This window comes from Priapulus caudatus, unplaced genomic scaffold (genome assembly GCF_000485595.1).
Source record: "Priapulus caudatus unplaced genomic scaffold, Priapulus_caudatus-5.0.1 Scaffold681, whole genome shotgun sequence".
Classification (NCBI taxonomy): Eukaryota; Metazoa; Priapulida; class Priapulimorpha; order Priapulimorphida; family Priapulidae; genus Priapulus; species Priapulus caudatus.
In genome coordinates this window covers 73,539-90,352 of record NW_014577742.1, presented here as the reverse complement: position 1 = coordinate 90,352, position 16,814 = coordinate 73,539, and the positions used below count along the sequence as shown (strand labels likewise).

General features: G+C 42.5%; 2 protein-coding genes across 7 annotated transcripts in view; both read left to right on the top strand.

Moving 5' to 3' along the window:
* Positions 1 to 10,658, top strand: part of LOC106812744 (large neutral amino acids transporter small subunit 2-like) — a 14,154-nt gene extending 3,496 nt beyond the window's left edge. For 2 of the 6 annotated variants that reach the window (XM_014816705.1, XM_014816706.1), the window contains exons 6-13: positions 5,366 to 5,524; positions 6,648 to 6,692; positions 7,006 to 7,129; positions 7,716 to 7,819; positions 8,094 to 8,193; positions 8,548 to 8,703; positions 9,297 to 9,471; positions 9,763 to 10,658. In XM_014816705.1, the coding sequence (XP_014672191.1) occupies positions 5,366 to 5,524; positions 6,648 to 6,692; positions 7,006 to 7,129; positions 7,716 to 7,819; positions 8,094 to 8,193; positions 8,548 to 8,703; positions 9,297 to 9,471; positions 9,763 to 9,857 (958 nt within the window). In that variant the 3' untranslated portion in view covers positions 9,858 to 10,658. The other 4 variants (XM_014816701.1, XM_014816703.1, XM_014816702.1 and 1 more) reach the window with 4 other exon arrangements.
* Positions 10,659 to 14,139: 3,481 nt separating this feature from the next.
* Positions 14,140 to 16,814, top strand: part of LOC106812743 (ubiquitin-conjugating enzyme E2 Z-like) — a 9,826-nt gene continuing 7,151 nt past the window's right edge. Inside the window, exon 1 of the mRNA XM_014816700.1 lies at positions 14,140 to 14,300. Coding sequence (XP_014672186.1) covers positions 14,158 to 14,300 — 143 coding nt within the window. The 5' untranslated portion in view covers positions 14,140 to 14,157. The remainder of the gene's footprint in view (positions 14,301 to 16,814) is intronic.

Below are 16,814 nucleotides of genomic sequence, written 5' to 3'. Positions count from 1 at the left end.
ACGTTTCAAAATTTTTCGGGGGGAGTACCCCCAGACCCCCCGCATCGGCTACATATTTCTGCAGTGGCACTTTTTGGGAGGCCACTACGGGCCTGAGCCTGGAAGTGGAAATGCTCAGAAATCACCCCAATCTTCAAGAAGGGAAGCAGGACTAATCAGCCTAAGTAATGGCTAATGCAGGAAATTATAGACCGGTGGCACTAACAAGTGTAACATGTAAAGTGATGGAATCCCTGGTAAACGATCACATTGTAGAGCACTTAAACATTAATGACCTTTTCACCCCTCACCAGCACGGGTTCGCGGCAGGAAAAAGCTGCCTGACAAATCTTCTAGAAACGTTCGAATAATGTTCGATTAATGTCAATGATACTATAATAGTGTAAAAGACTTGTACTTGTAGCCATTGTATCAGCTACAGATTTGATAACAGATTGATACAGATTTGATACAGATTTGATTACAGACAGAAGTAGATAATACTAATACTAGTAATAGGGAAATTTCCCTATTATCTACTTCTGATTACATCTATTACCATCTAAAATACATATCAGAAGTCAGCATTACAAATTTAACCATGAAGGTGGCGCTGCTGACAGCAGCAATATTTCGGCGAGCAGACAAGTGAACACGAACGCGATCAATGGGATCATAACAAACAGAGGTGGCCAAAGTGTAAAAACAACCGGTACTTATTACCCTATTTCCTACATTGTATAATTCCTATGTGTACCCCTATGTAGATCAGGCCTTTTTGCAGTGAACCTAGCAGCATGCTAACTACTTAGAAGCCTTCTTTAGAAGGCAAGATACCAACAGCCTGGAAGTGGAAATGCTCAGAAATTACCCCAATCTTCAAGAAGGGAAGCAGGACTAATCAGCCTAAGTAATGGCTAATGCCGGAAATTATAGACCGGTGGCACTAACAAACTTGTGTAACATGTAAAGTGATGGAATCCCTGGTAAACGATCACATTGTAGAGCACTTAAACATTAATGACCTTTTCACCCCTCACCAGCACGGGTTCGCGGCAGGAAAAAGCTGCCTGACAAATCTTCTAGAAACGTTCGAATAATGTTCGATTAATGTCAATGATACTATAATAGATGTAAAAGACTTGTAGCCATTGTATCAGCTACAGATTTGATGCTCTATATATATGTAGCAGATTTGTAGCCATTGTATCAGCTACAGAATCGATGCCTATATATATGTAAAAGATTTGTAGCCATTGTATCAGCTACAGATTCGATGCCTATATATATATGTAAAAGATTTGTAGCCATTGTATCAGCTACAGATTCGATGCCTATATATATGTAAAAGATTTGTAGCCATTGTATCAGCTACAGATTCGATGCCTATATATATGTAGCAGATTTGTAGCCATTGTACTGGCTACAGAATAACGATACTATATAGATATAAAAGATTTGTAGCCATTGTATCAGCTACAGATTCGATGCTCTATATACATGTAGCAGATTTGTAGCCATTGTATCAGCTACAGATTCGATGCCTATATATATATATGTGTAAAAGATTTGTAGCCATTGTATCAGCTACAGAATCGATGCCTATATATATGTAGCAGATTTGTAGCCATTGTACCAGCTACAGATTCGATGCCTATATATATGTAGCAGATTTGTAGCCATAAATTGTATCAGCTACAGATTCGATGCCTATATATATGTAGCAGATTTGTAGCCATTGTATCAGCTACAAATTTTGCTACTATATACCTTAGCGAACAGTGGCTACAAACATTTGCTCTCATATATAAGAGCAGAAAATTGCTATATTAGCCTGTGACTATATTCCCGTCTTCGTGGACATCAGCATTGGACTTGCACATGATGTTTTTTTGTGGTGTTTTTTTGGTGGACACAGTATTTTTGGATTACCAAAAGGCCTTCGACACGGTTCCACACCGCCGTCTCATAAGTAAGTTAAAAGGCTACGGAATCAGGGGAAACCTAATCGCATGGCTGGAAAGTTTCCTGACAGACAGAAAGATGCGGGTATCATTGCACTGAGAATTTTCTGAGTGGAGCAGCGTCGACAGCTGGGTACGGTACCTCAAGAATCAGTCATTGGTCCAATCCTGTTTTTAATTTATGTTAACGATATACCAGACCTTGTAAATTGTAAGTTGAAAATGTTTGCAGACGATACAAAAATTTGGAATATAGTAAGAAACATATCACAGACAATATTTTTCTGCAGACAGACCTCGATAAATTAAGTGAGTGGTCAAAAACATGGCTCCTGAAATTTCACGTTGACAAATGCAAAATGATGCACATAGGCAGTAAAAATAACAAATATATCTACACAATGAAAGACGGGGACCAAAGAAGAATTTTGAAGGAGGAAGAGGAGGAAAAGGACATTGGGGTTTGGATATCTATAACGACATGAAACCTACGATGCAGTGCATATAGGCAGCCTGTACAGCTACCAACGTATTACGGTCAATCAGGAAGTCCTTCAAGTTCCTGGACAAGAAAGCTTTCTTGATTCTATACAAAACATTTATACGTCCACACCTAGAGTACTGCATCCAGGCCTGGTCTCCCTACTTTAGTAAAGACATTGAGCACATGGAAAAAGTCCAACGAAGGGCCACCAAACTAGTATATAGGTTAAAAAAACGTCAAGTACGAGGACCGGCTGAAGTTTTTAGGATTACAATTTTTACATACCAGAAGACTAAGAGGCGACCTAATAGAATCATACAAAATTATGACAGGGAAATATAAACTGAATCCAAACACTTTCTTTTGTCCAGCCTCAAAAACATCACTAAGAGGAAATAACATGAAACTATATAAACAACAATCCATACTCCAGGTGCGACAAAACGTTTTCAGCCAGAGAGTGGTGCAACCCTGGAATAAACCGCCACAAAGTGCAGTCGCAGCTACCACGACTAACGAATTTAAGGCCAGAATCGACCGATTCAGGAAACCGCCAGATATGAGTGCACATTAGGCTAGGCCTATTACAACCCATTATCCTTAACTAACTAACTACTGGACCAACGCAGCTCGCTCAGCGCTCCATGAACCGCTCAGCCTGCTGTATAATATACAATAGTCGACAATAGCTCTTCTTCTCGGTAGATATCCCGGTTACTTTCAGTATTGCCTTTTACTTAGCAGCTTTACTTGTGTAGCTCTTCGCTCCACAACAGGAACCTGTCCGGCAGCAGAATTCCCATGGCTACTATCAAATGAACCATGAACCAAATTAACCATACAAATGAAATGGGCTTCATCATTCAGAATCAAACCCATTATGGCATTAAATTGGTTTACTTGGTTCAAAGATCTCCGGAACGACGTATAATCAGCCACTGCCAGTAGATGGTGGGTGTAAAAGGCATTACCAAAATCAAGACATGAAAATCAAGTAACCTCTTTTTCTCGCTTCTATTTCACAGTGCAGTGGTATAGCACAAGACATGCATGAGGATGAAGAGGAAGAGGATTCTTGTACGGGTGCACAATCCACACAGCAGCACGGTGATTTTTACGTGAATGAGCAGCATCATGTCTTACACAAGTCGGTGGGGTTGCTGAGGGCCGTTGCTCTTGTCACGGGCGCCGTCATCGGTGCCGGAATCTTCACGACCCCTAAGAATGTGCTGGCACATGCCGGTGAGTGAAGAACCTTGTTGCCATTAGCAGTTCATCAAAGTTTTGCAGATCTTCACTCGGTTTTACGGCAAATTAAATAATGTACTATTGTTGAGCATCCATTGAACAAGAGAATGAATAACTTTTATGTACTGTTGTCAAATAAATTCTAGGCTTTAGTGAATATAAATAGCAATCTGTTGATGAGAATATCAGATAAGTAATGTCATTCAGCAGTCAAGTATGAATTGCTTTGTCAACATACAGAATGCACATAAGTATAATCATTCCTATATATGTACGTGTTCAATCTTGTGTATCCTTGCTCAGTCTTGTGACAGATGTTTAATAATGTTTACTTGATAATCATATCTGTACATGCGTGCTATCTGACGTCACATTACATCAAGGATATGCTTGTAAGTGAGATAATTCAGCCCATGTCTCTGTCCTATTAGGTTCCCCAGGTATGGCTCTAGCTGTTTGGTTTGGGTGTGGTATCTTCACCCTTTTAGGAGTACTCTGCTACGCTGAACTAGGACTTATGGTTCCGAAGTCAGGAGGACAATATCAGTACTTAAGGTAAGTAATATAAGTAATGTAAGTACAGTGCATGCATGTAATAAATACTCGTATTTATCAGCAACATCGTGAACTTATCGTTGCATCATCGTGTATCATTGTGTAGACGTGTTCATGGTATCACTTGTTATATCATTATTGTATATATTGTTATGACATGCAAATGCTAGAAATGAAACTAGAGTTGGATTATTTTCAGATTATATTTATTATATATATTATTCTCGAGAAATTAGCTGTTTACCAGATGACAGCCGTCTGCGGTTTCCCTACAGGTTAGCGTTTGGACCGCTGTCATCGTTCATGTTTCTGTGGTCAGAGCTGTGGATGCGGCGTCCACTGAAGCAGGCCATAGTTGCATTGACCATCGCTCGCTACAGCACACTGTTTCACTACTGGCAGTGTGTGGCTCCACCTGCTCCTTGTAGTGAGAGGATGGTCGCCTTGTGTTGTGTGTGTGAGTGCGTCTTATTTATAATCTGGTGCGATGAAATATGTGGGCCTTAATTAATCTGTTTCAAGCTCTGTCAAGCGCAACGTCGAAGGTAATAATGCGATGTGGTAGATATTAACATGAATGTTATAGCCTTTACTATAAATAGCATGGACAAGCCATGTAGCAAAAAGCATAAAGATATGATAATCAATTAATATAAGTAGTTTAATAATTAGATTCCTAAGTCGTAAATTTACCTGCTTGCTGACTACTTTGTTCACTCAATCTCACTCACTCACTCACTCACTCACTCAATCTCACTCACTCACTCACTCACTCACTCACTCACTCACTCACTCACTCACTCACTCACTCGCACACACACACTCAGTCACTCACTCACTCACTCGCTCACTCACACTCACTCACTCACACTCACTCACACTCAATCACTCACACTCACTCACTCACTCACACTCACTCACTCACTCACTCACTCACACTCACTCACTCACTCACTCACTCACTCACTCACACTCACTCACTCATCACCTCGTTCACATTCATCTACTCTCCGGCTCACTTCCTCATGCCTACTAACTGGCTTTCTGCATCACTCCTGCTAGGGGCAATTGTCGCCATCAACTCCTACAGCGTCCACTGGACCTGCAACCTGGAATCGGCATCTTTCTACTGCAAGTGTGTTGCCCTGGGGGCTATAATCATCTTCGGCTGCGTGCACCTAGCGCAAGAGCCGCTGAATTTCCTTACACAGGGCCAAGCCTTCGAGGGCACCTCACGCGAGATAGGAAGCATCTCGACAGCTCTGTACTGGGGACTGTATGCTTATTCTGGATGGTACTCTTACGAACGTTGTTTTTAATCATGTGCTATAAACTATGTGATTTCCAGTGACAGGGTTTTTTTAGCTCATCTGACATAGTCAGATGCAGCTTGTAGAATCGCATGATTGTCCGTGCATCCGTGCGTGCGTCCGTCCGTCCGTCCACGCGTCCGTCAACAGTTGGGCACAAATCTTAACCGCTCGACGTACGGTAACGATATTGGGGGCGTGGGGGGGGGGGGAATCCGAAAACGAGTTGGGATGTCGAAGCTGGGGGGGTCAAAGGTCAAAGGTCAAGAGGTGTAAAAAATTAATAGGTTAGGGGGAACATTCCCTCCTTAACTTAAGGTATAGGGAGGAAATGCAGAATTGCGGCACAAATCTAAACGGCTCGACCTAGGCTCGTGATAGTCGGTGTATAGCATCATGGTAGGAAAAGCCATCACTGTGCCGAAATTGAAGGTCACAGGTCAAAGGTCAATGGGGCACAGGGTAGATAGACATTTTCTGAGGACATGGTCTGACGGAGCGATTGGAAAACTTTTTTGTTTCAGCGGTAACCTACCATTTTTATGGCTTTATTGAAAGGACCATGAAATGTACTTTCCGCTGACATGCGACGAGTAAGTGTTGGATAACCTTTTGACCCTCAAGAGGAGGGTTAAACATGGATTTGTTGACTGTTAACAAAGGACTGAACTGCTTTTGCTATTAGAGCCCCTGTACTACCAGTAGGTATAGCCTATCATAGATTTTAAATCTGTATTAGTAGTATCCTAGATATATGCTCTGAGCGCGAACGCGGTGGCAGGAGGGCGCACTTGATTCGGTTGCCAGTGAGTTTATCAGAAGAATACCTGGCTACAGTACACGTCAGTTGAGCGCTGTGGTCTGCGGCACTTGTTTTGAGAAAATCTCGATTTTGGTGACATTGATTGTGTTTGTGCATTGTGTCAGTAGATGTGGCACTAGGGTACACAGTAGTTTGCTAATGGTGTGAAAGAATTACAATGGTACTACACCCTGTAGTGATGTACTACTCGTATTACCAGCTCTCATGTGTGACTAAAAGTGCATAACAAAAGATAAAAAATATGTGACAATCAGCACACGTGTATTTGTACTTGTTTTTTGTAGGGAGACCCTCAACTTTGCAACAGAGGAATTGAAAAACCCTAAAAAGTATGTGATATATCCCATCTCCATTATCCTATCCCTTTGTTCCTATATCCTTCCTCTCTCTCTATTCCCCCTCTTCTCCCCTTCTGTTCTCTTCTCTTCCTCTGCCTCCTGAATCTCATCCTTCTCCTTCTCTGCCTCCTCCTCCTCGTCGTCCTCCCCTCCTCCTCCTCCTCCTGCTCATTTATTTCTTTGTATGCTTCTACGTACTCAGTTATTGCAGCTAGATTATATGTGTCAATTATTGCATGTCAATATGCTTGTAGTCGTGATTATACAGTGTGCAATGCTGATTGTGGCGCTTACTTCTTGGCAGAAATCTTCCTCGGGCACTGTTGATTTCCATGTGTCTGGTCACTGCTCTATTTGTGTTGACAAATCTTGCCTACATGCTGGTTTTACCTCAGCAAGAGCTTCTTGACACTGGGGTTGTCGCCATGGTAACTACATTAGTGGTAATTTGTGTGTTATTTTTGTCGTGTGTGTACATTCCCTCCAGTTTCTCTTTCTGGCATTTCTTGTTTGTTTCTTCTTTTTTCACCCTCTATTTCTGTCTTTTTCTTTCTTTCTCTCTCTCTCCCTCTCTCTTTCTCTCTCTTTTCTCCTGTGCTGTTTTTCTCATTTTTCCTGTCTTCCACCCTCCCTCAAGCTCTTGCTCATTCTTTGTCCTGCCCTATCTCTTACTCTCCCAGGTTTTTTTTCTATGCTATCTCTTGCTCTCTATATGTGCTCTCTCTCTCTCTCCTTATCTCTCCTGCTTAGCGCATAGCCCGCATTAATGGCTCATTACTATCTTACCTATGTTGTCAAAAACATCACAGTTATGTCATTACACATCGAAAATGTGTCTAAAATGAGGTAAACCTTGAAATCAAGCATTGTGTAAAAGTTGCAACATTTTAAACTTATCGTAATCGTAACTATTTATGTGTTTTTTTATAATAGGGCCCACCCAGCCTACTATACAGCTATATTGACTTAGATAACACTGGCTAACATAATGATTGTTGCTTCTCCTGGCTGCAGGCGTTTGCCAGACAGACAATGGGTGCCTTTGCAGCTGTCATGCCTCTCCTCGTCATTCTCTCGCTTATGGGATCGCTCAATGGAAATATATTCATGGGTGGAAGGTAGGTGTTAATGGGTCACATGTAAGAAAGGCGAAATCTATGCATGCCATAGGTATAGGTATGTATGAAGTGGATGTAATGTATGTGTGAGATTGGTGTAGGGATGTGAGAGATGGGCGTGAGGTATGTGCGAGACAGATGTAAGGGATGTGTGAGATGTGTGGAAGCACTGGAAGGTATGTAAGAAGTGGATGCAACATATGTGTGAGGTGGGTGGAAGGTGGTACAGTGTTTCCTACATAGTCTCTCATTCTACAGCTGTCGGTGATTACAGGGTTTACTTTGCTGGAGCAAGAGATGGACATCAGCTGCCGGAGCTGTTAGCAATGGTCAGTGTTGGAAGGATCACCCCACTCCCAGCACTCCTACTCAATGTACGTGGCATGTATTTGATTACTAGCAAGCAGATATATGCGTTAAGCCATCTTATAATGTGCTAGCCCTGCGTGAACACGCGAGCATGCTTAAAGCGCGATTTGCATGTATGCATACTGTAGTTTACATATATATGGACTGTTGACAATTTTGGATAACTACCGCGATACAGCTAGGGTAGTAATCAGAAAATGAAAACCTATTCGCTTTTTTAAATTTTGACATTTATGAGTTGGTCGTGTAGCGTATCAGAGAGCTGGTGGAATTTAGCTTATGTGGTTTAGAAATAGAACAGCTCTGAGAGCAGTCCTGCATTTGATATTGTCTTGACTACAGGTGACTTCTTTCTTCAGGGTATGATGGCTTCTCTCATGATTCTCTTCAGTGTCGGCGACATTGACTATCTGCACCGTAGTTATGGCTGCTGGCGCTGGATTATGGTGGCCGGTGGCGCCATCTGTCAGATCTACCTGCGCATTAAGCGTCCCGATCTGCCTCGGCCATTCAAGGTAGAGAGTAGATAGTAGTCACGTTTTGCGCTTTGTCAGCTCAGTATGCATCCTGTCCTTTAGCGTGCGTTGATCATGAGGTGCCAATTATAGGTGCCGTTTAGTTCAAGTTTTTATACAGCTGGTATCCAACGTGTTCCTTCAGTATCTCTGTCTTCTCGTGCGATAGTGAATCATATGACACTGCATCTACAGTCTCTGTTTATCCAAAGCAAAAAACATCCATTGAATCATAGTATCCATACTCGGTATAGGTCGCTAATCGAACCACTTACTCTTGTATTCTATACTAACATAGAATGCTTTGATGCAAAGGTAGCTTATCCATGATCCTGCAGTTTTCCTATATATCTGATTGAGATAACCATATACCAGGTTTTTAATTTTATTGTGAAGTCGGTCAAGTTAGATCTGCTTATACATGTTTTTCACGTGCGCACACTAAATTGTCGACTTGGGAACATTTCTTTGCCAAGCATTGTCTTATAAAACGTCCTATCACAACAATGACTTGTTAGACCTGCCTGTCAATCACTCCTGATGGACGGGTCAATTATAACTACTAACATCTAAGTGTGACGTGCTTCTGCAAGGTTCCAATGATGGTGCCGGTCCTGTTCCTGCTCGTTTGCGGGTACCTCATCTTGGTGCCAGTGATCCTGGAGCCACAGTTACTCGTCGTTGGTATCTGCATCCATCTGCTTGGAATTCCCGTGTACTACGCAACAGTCATTGGTAGAGGGCGCCTGTTTCTGCAAGGAGCTACACGTAAGGCTTTTTACGAAATTAACGTGATTTATATAAAGTTGGGTTCATGTGGTTATTTATGTTGAGCGAACACTGGTTTCTACCTCGAGTGACTTGTGATGTTAAACTATAAGTTTCATTCGCGGGAGTGAAACTGGATAGGAAAAGACGTTTTTGTACTTTGATATTTGTGACTGTGGTACACAATCTTATAATATTTGGTGTTTGCATACCTGCTGATATAATCATTCGACATGTGTCTGGCATGTTTATGCATATATATAATAATTGAGCAATCTTCACATTTTGCAGGGAAATGGACATTGCTGCTACAGAAAGTGCTGCTGGTTGCACTGACGGATTCAAAAATGCCTGGTTTAAAACGACACAGGCACAAGAAGTCATAGCGGCAGCAATGGTAGAGCAATGAGATCCTAGCCGCAATGGTAGAGTAAGGAGAGACTAGCAGCAGTGGTAGACTGAAGGTATACAACCAGCAGGGGTAGACAGAGGCAATACTAGTAGCAGAGTTAGATAGAGGGGATACTAGCAGCAATGGTAGAGTGAAGAGAGACTGGCAACTATGGTAGAGAAAAGAAATACTAGCAGCAATGCTGCCATAACCTAAGTGAAGCCAGTAGGTATTATGTATGTAGTCTGGTGTTAGGATAATGCATGCATGCAGTAGGTCTAAAGTGCATATTTATATGTAAACATGTGAAATTTCTGTAATATTTTTTGAACGTGCAACGTGACAAATGCGTTTTTTAGAATTAGTGCATGATCTCAGGTACAAACTGCCAAAGTGATTTTATGTAAACTGAATGTAACCGTATTTTTGTAATAACACACTATAATGACTATATATATATATTTTTTTTAACTGAATCTTATTGTGAATGTGTATGATAGCGAGTACGTTTAGTGTGATATAAGTGAGCTGGCAGATGCTCAGGATTTTGTTTATCAATTTGTGTTAAATCCTCTTTAAATTATTCAATGATGCTCGAGTATCTCTATATCATTCTATGATTGCATAGCCATTTTTATATCAACCTATAAAGTTTAATAATTGTTTATTGGTGCTGTTGTAGTCATTTCCAGATTGGTTGTTATCTCTGCTGCATTGAAATGTTTATTTACATCTGTAGTGTTCATAATTATTTCAATATATGATACTCAGACACTTGCCTGGTAGTTGTCCTTGATATACTGCGTTTAAGACGAATGAATCATAACCTTCACAAATACTCTATGGCATTTACAACTTATATGCAGCAATTCTTCTCTCACCCCTAATTTTTTCGCAGTCTCTATATTTGTATTGAACGTTTGCAAAGTTTTCTCTCACGAGATGGTGCCGCAACACTGGATGTGTTCTGTGCAGAGATTATTATATACAACCATAGACCAAGAATAACGTTTATTAGATTGAAACTTAGGCTATGATACACTCCGTGAATATTACCAGTGGTCGCTAATGACTTTATTTGTCATTATTCACCCCAGATATTATCTAAAGACGATATAACCTCACATAGATCTATCGATGAATATCTGATATATATATAGCCCGAGTTATTGAAATATTGAACAATTGAAATATTGGGAAATCGAGGCCGTAATTCGGACTAGGATATTTATTATCTACTATATAATAGTAGAAAGAGCCGAAGTGTCGTTTTCCGTATCTCCTCCGAAACCGTGCCGCGTGTCGCCTCGCGCATGAATCGAGCTGGGGACGCCTTGTGGGCCGTCGCCGAATACATTCGCGCTACGTTAGAACGCGATCTTTTCGATCATAGAAGGTGACTTTTTGAGCAATTTTTAAAAGTGATGTGCCCGAAGAACTTCGGCATTCGTCGGAAACGACCCACCACTTTTAGATGGCTCCAAATCCGGCATGCGCACACACGCACTCCACCAAATGCCTGCGGCTCAGGTGTTAAACAACCAAGCACTGCCGCACCACAGCTGTGAGGCCGAATTTAATGACAACTTTCAAGCGAGAGAGCATACAGAGCCTGCATGTATGTTCGCTGTGTGTGGTGTTGTGTGTGTCTGTGTGTGCTGTGTGTGTGCGTGTGTGTGTGTGGGGTGTCTGTGTGTGTGTGGTTGTGTGTGTGTGTTGTGCTGTGTTGTTGTTGTGGTGTGTGTGTGTGTGTGTGTGTGTGTGTGTGTGTGTGTTGTTGTGTGTGTGGTGTGTGTGTGTGTGTGGTGGTGTGTGTGGTGTGTGTGTCGTGTGTGTGTGTGTGTGTGGTGTGTGTGTGTGTAGATGCTGTGTGGGTGTGTGTGTGTGTGTGTGTGTGTGTGTGTGTTGTGGTGTGTGTGTGTGTGTGGTCGTGTGTGTTGTGTGTGTGTGTGTGTGTGTGTGTGTGGTGTGTGTGTGTGGTTGTGTGGTGTGTGTGTGTGTGTGTGTGTGTGTGTGTGTGTGTGTGTGGTTGTGTGTGTGTGTGTTGTGTGTGTCGTGTGTGTGTGTGTGTGTGTGTGTGTGTGTGCTGCGTGTGTGTGTGTGGTGGTGTGTTTGTGTGTAGTGTGTGGTGCTGTGTGTGTGTGGTGTGTGTGTGTGTGTGTGTGTGGTGTTGTGTGTGTGTGTGTGTGTGTGTGTGGTGTGCGTGTGCGTGTGCGTGTGCGTGCTGCGTGTGCGTGTGCGTCGTGCGGTGGTGTGCGTGATGCGTGTTGCGTGTGCGTGTCGGCGTGTGCGTGTGCGTGTGCGTGTGCGTGTGCGTGTGCGCGTGCGTGTGCGTGTGCGTGGTGGTCGGCTGCGTGTGCGTGTGCGTGTGCGTGTCGTGTGCGTGTGGTGTGCGTTGCGTGTGCGTGTGCGTGTGCGTGTGCGTGTCTGTGCGTGTGGCGTGTGCGCTGTGCTTGCGTTGTGCGGGCATCGTGCGTGTGCGTGTGGCGTGTGCGTGGTGCGTGTGCGTGTGCTGTGCGTGTGCGTGTGCGTTTGTGCGTGATGCGTGAGTGCGTTGGTTGTGGTGTGGGCAGTGTGGTTTATGTGTGTGGACTCCCCCGTGTGTGTGTTAAATGTGTATGTGTGTGCGTGGGTGCGCGTGTGGTTGTATGTGCGCTGCCGTATGTGATTGATACGTGTGTGCGTGCGTGGACGCGGTGTGCAACTATTTGAACAACGGGAGGTGTAACCGTGCCCGCGCTTACCTGGCTTCCGACAAGCTCTGACATTTTAGGACGCCGTTTCGGATTGTCTAAGAGCTACACAACATACCAACACTATACTATAGTATCCATAATCCTTTTGACATATTGTGTTAAACTATTAATGTGTTTTCTCACGGTGAACAGTGTTTAATGATAATATTAGCTTTTATAAATGTGAATAAGGTATATAATAAGATTAATTAGGTGGAGCCTTCACCTAGCATAGTAAGCCACCACTGTAGACACGCACGAACGCGACGCACTCGGCACGCAGAACGGCACACACCACGCACGCGCAGACGAGCGCACGCACGCACACGCGGCACGCACACACCAAAGATCATATGCGGCTGCGGTGTATAAAACAGCAATCACTGCCGCCACAGCTGTTGAGTGCTAAAATTTAAGACAAACCCATACGGAGTCGTGCCTGCAGTTGTAATGTGTTGTGTAATGTGTATGTGGTATGTGTATGTGCGTGTGTTGCGTGTGTCGTTGGTGCGTGTGCGTGTGTCGTGTGTGTGTGTGTGTGTGTGTGTTGTGTGTGTGTAGTTGCTATGGACGTGTATATGTACTGTATGTATATATATGTAGTTATGCTATGTATGTATGCAATGTTATGGTATGCGTGTGTGTGTGCGCGGGCCTAGCAATGTTGTCAAATTGGTATGTTGTGCGTGGGTGCGCGTGTTGGATTGTGCGTGCGCAAGCCCAGTGTGTGTGTGAATGCGGTGTGTTGCGTGCCGTGCGGCGCGGTGTGTGTGATCGTGTGTGTCTGTGCGGCGCGCGTGTGTGCAATATTGACAACGGGAGGTGTAACCTGCCCGGTCGCCGTTGCCACTGAGTTCAAAGAAAATATGTCTCAAAACTACTCAATGCATTTTGCTTTTTTTTTAAAATTTTATTTTAATGATGGCTTCTCTAACAGAATGTATTTCAAATAAATATCTAAAAAAGTGAAATTGTCTATGAAATCCCCATTTCTTCTTTTTTAAATTGTAGTAATTAAAGTAAATCATCTGATTTTATATATATTTAGATCAATATTTTTTTAAACGAAATATTGATATTGCTCCAGTATAAATATCATTATTTTTCGTCTTACTGCTAATACATCCTGCAATAAAAGCGAGAAGATAAATGGTTAACGCCTCGTTCAATACGACCCCACTAAACCACGTCTGAGGACGGGTAATAGCTAGTTGATTATAATAGCCGGTATTATAATATAAATACCTGGAATGGAAAATAAAACATCATTTTGATTATATTACAGTTAAAAATGTGTTATAGTTATGATTATTTATTTATATTTATTAACATTATATTACATGTAATATTTCTAAATCAAAGCCAATCCTTACTATTATATATATACGGTTTGGCAGCACTGTTTGGCACGGCCTTGCATAGCGGCTTTTACTGCGATTGAACCAAATATGGCATACTGGACATAACCAGCACGCTTCCTAACTCAACTCCTTTTCTCCGTTAGTTATGTCGCGGCGCTAGTATCGGTCCCACCTTGATGTTGTTGTTAGATTGCAAAACATGGCTGAAGCTAAGGAAGCGTTGAATCTAGTTGCTCTAGCTAACGAATTCGCAAGTCAACAGGCCAGTACGTGGGATCCCTTACACAGCAAAGACTGGGAAAAGGAAACCCCAACGACGAGATGCGTACTGAGAATAAAAAGGTATCTATTTGGTGGCTAGGAAGTGTGCATTAATACTTGGTCGTTGGACCGTTTCAGTAATGTTACTAATATTAATAAATTGATTATAAATGTACACAAATTGTATTTAGTATTACTAATAGTAATACTATGTCTCAATGTACATGTATTCTTTATCGACTAATAATTCTATGTAAGCACCGTTCAAATGCTCCTTCGTAATACAATTTCGCCACCTGCTGCCACTGTCCTGCATGCTATACATACTAGTATTAGTATTACTATTAGTATTACTATTACTATTAGTATTACTAATGCTGATAGGGTCTATGTCCCCCGGGGTACTGCCGAAACGTACCCTGGTACTATATTATATGCCGGACCGTACCTAGCCTACTCCACTAACGAGTCTAGGGAGTCGTCTACCCCTACTCCCTAACCCGAACCCGAACCCTAAACCTAACCCTAACCATATCAAATAGTGACCAGGGTACGTTCTGGTATACCGGACCGTACCCAGGGTACGTTCCGGCAGTACCCTGGGGGACATAGACCCAATGAGCATTACTAATGCTCATAGGGTCTATGTCCCCCAGGGTACTGCCGGAACGGGGGTACCCTGGGTACGGTCCGGTATACCGGAACTTACCCTGGTCACTATTTGATATGGTTAGGGTTAGGATTAGGGTTAGGGTTTGGGTTAGGGAGTAGGCGTAGCAGTCCTTGTGTTTTGGAAAAGGCAGGCGAGTGAAAAATTGCACACCTTGGCTTGCCGAGGTGTGTGATTTGCATCGGAGTGCCCACAGGGCACGAGGCAAACTAGGGGGGTTTGGGGAAAAAAATTGCAAACTAGACTTCATGAAATGCCATTTCCAGCATTTTGGGATAAAAATTAGCTCTGCATTTGTACTCTAAATTTTGACATTTTTTAGGTGATTTTTTTTCATCTAACAAAATATCAGTTCTTGAACATGTGGATAACTTGAATCATACATTTAGCATGTTTAGTCAAAAAGGAACAACACTCAATTTTTCAAAGCAGACTATTAAAACTTTATCTAAAAATACAACGAACGATCGCGCACCTTAAAACACAAGGTCTGGCGTAGGTGACTCCCTAGACTCGTTAGTGGAGTAGGCGAGGTACGGTCCGGCATATTAGATAGTACCAGGGTACGTTCCGGCAGTATCCCAGGGGACATAGACCCTATCAGCATTACTAATGACTAGCAAATACCCGTGCTCCGCACGGAGTTGAATGTTTGGCCAAAGTCGACTGTGGCATATTGTAAACCGGTAAATATTTGCGGCTTAAGCAGAGCAACACAGGCGGAATCGGCAGCGCAGGCAAGCATAAATCTTAAATAAACTAACTCCATGAATAACGTTATTAGTGTAATTAATTGTGGCCATTCAATGTGATCATCATGAGCTTATTCAGTTTGCGGTCCGGAGTGAGTTAGATACGGCTTTCATGTTCAAGTGCGTGAGAATGGGTTTGTACGCCGTATCATAATCATGTGACGTGTATAATGCATGTACTATGTAGGCCTACCGTTGTACGTGTTAACTGTATGTAGATGTAGGCGGGCCTACGAGGCTACGTATGGACAGTAGATTGAGAATTGTGTGACTGTAAACTCAGTGTTTACGTATGTGACTGTAGACTGAGAGATCCAATGTAAACACGCAGCAATAGGGCCTGCAATACGCTCCTAGACCGAAGTAATTCTGTCGTCCAGACGTAATACGTTTTAGATTGTTGGAGGCAATAAGCGCTCCCGCAACATACACGTATAATGTAACTTGTGAGATTGAGATGTGCGTAATGTGACTGTAAGATTGAGAACATGTGCGTATGTGACTGTAGATTTAGATGTGCGTATGTGACTGTAAGATTTGAGAATGTGGCGTATGTGACTGTAGATTGAGATGTGCGTATGTGACTGCGTAGATTGAGATGTGCGTATGTGACTCAGACTGTTTACGACCGAGATGTACGTACGTGATTAAACGAGATGTACATGTACGTGCAACGAAGATGCCTTGCTATAAGTGTCCCACATGGTTTTTACAATATCGTACCTTATGCTCCTGCTAACCGGTGGAAATGACCTTACTGAAATAGTATTTTTTAATAGATTAATAGTTTAACAATAGAAATTGTTCTACCGGAGATCCTCAGTCTGGATCTGTCAAATCATACCAGCTTTAGGATTCTACTGCTGCTTCATATCACACATTTTTTACACTTCACCCCGCGTCCAGCTTGCTGTGCCTGGCTCAAAACAGACGGAATTGCTGCGCCGACCTGTGATTGGAAGATAAAAATAGAATTCGTGTCGCCGTTTCTCGAGAGACCTGTCAGTATTTAGATATCTCAGCTTGCTGTAACTTACCCCGATAGTTTATGATATTCAAACAGAGTTACAACGTTTTACCTACTCTTTATAGAGGATTTTCCGGGATTATTTGCTAACTTTCGGCGAAGAGTTTCTTGTTCAGTAGCGTTTGTGTTTATTGGAGCAATTTCCT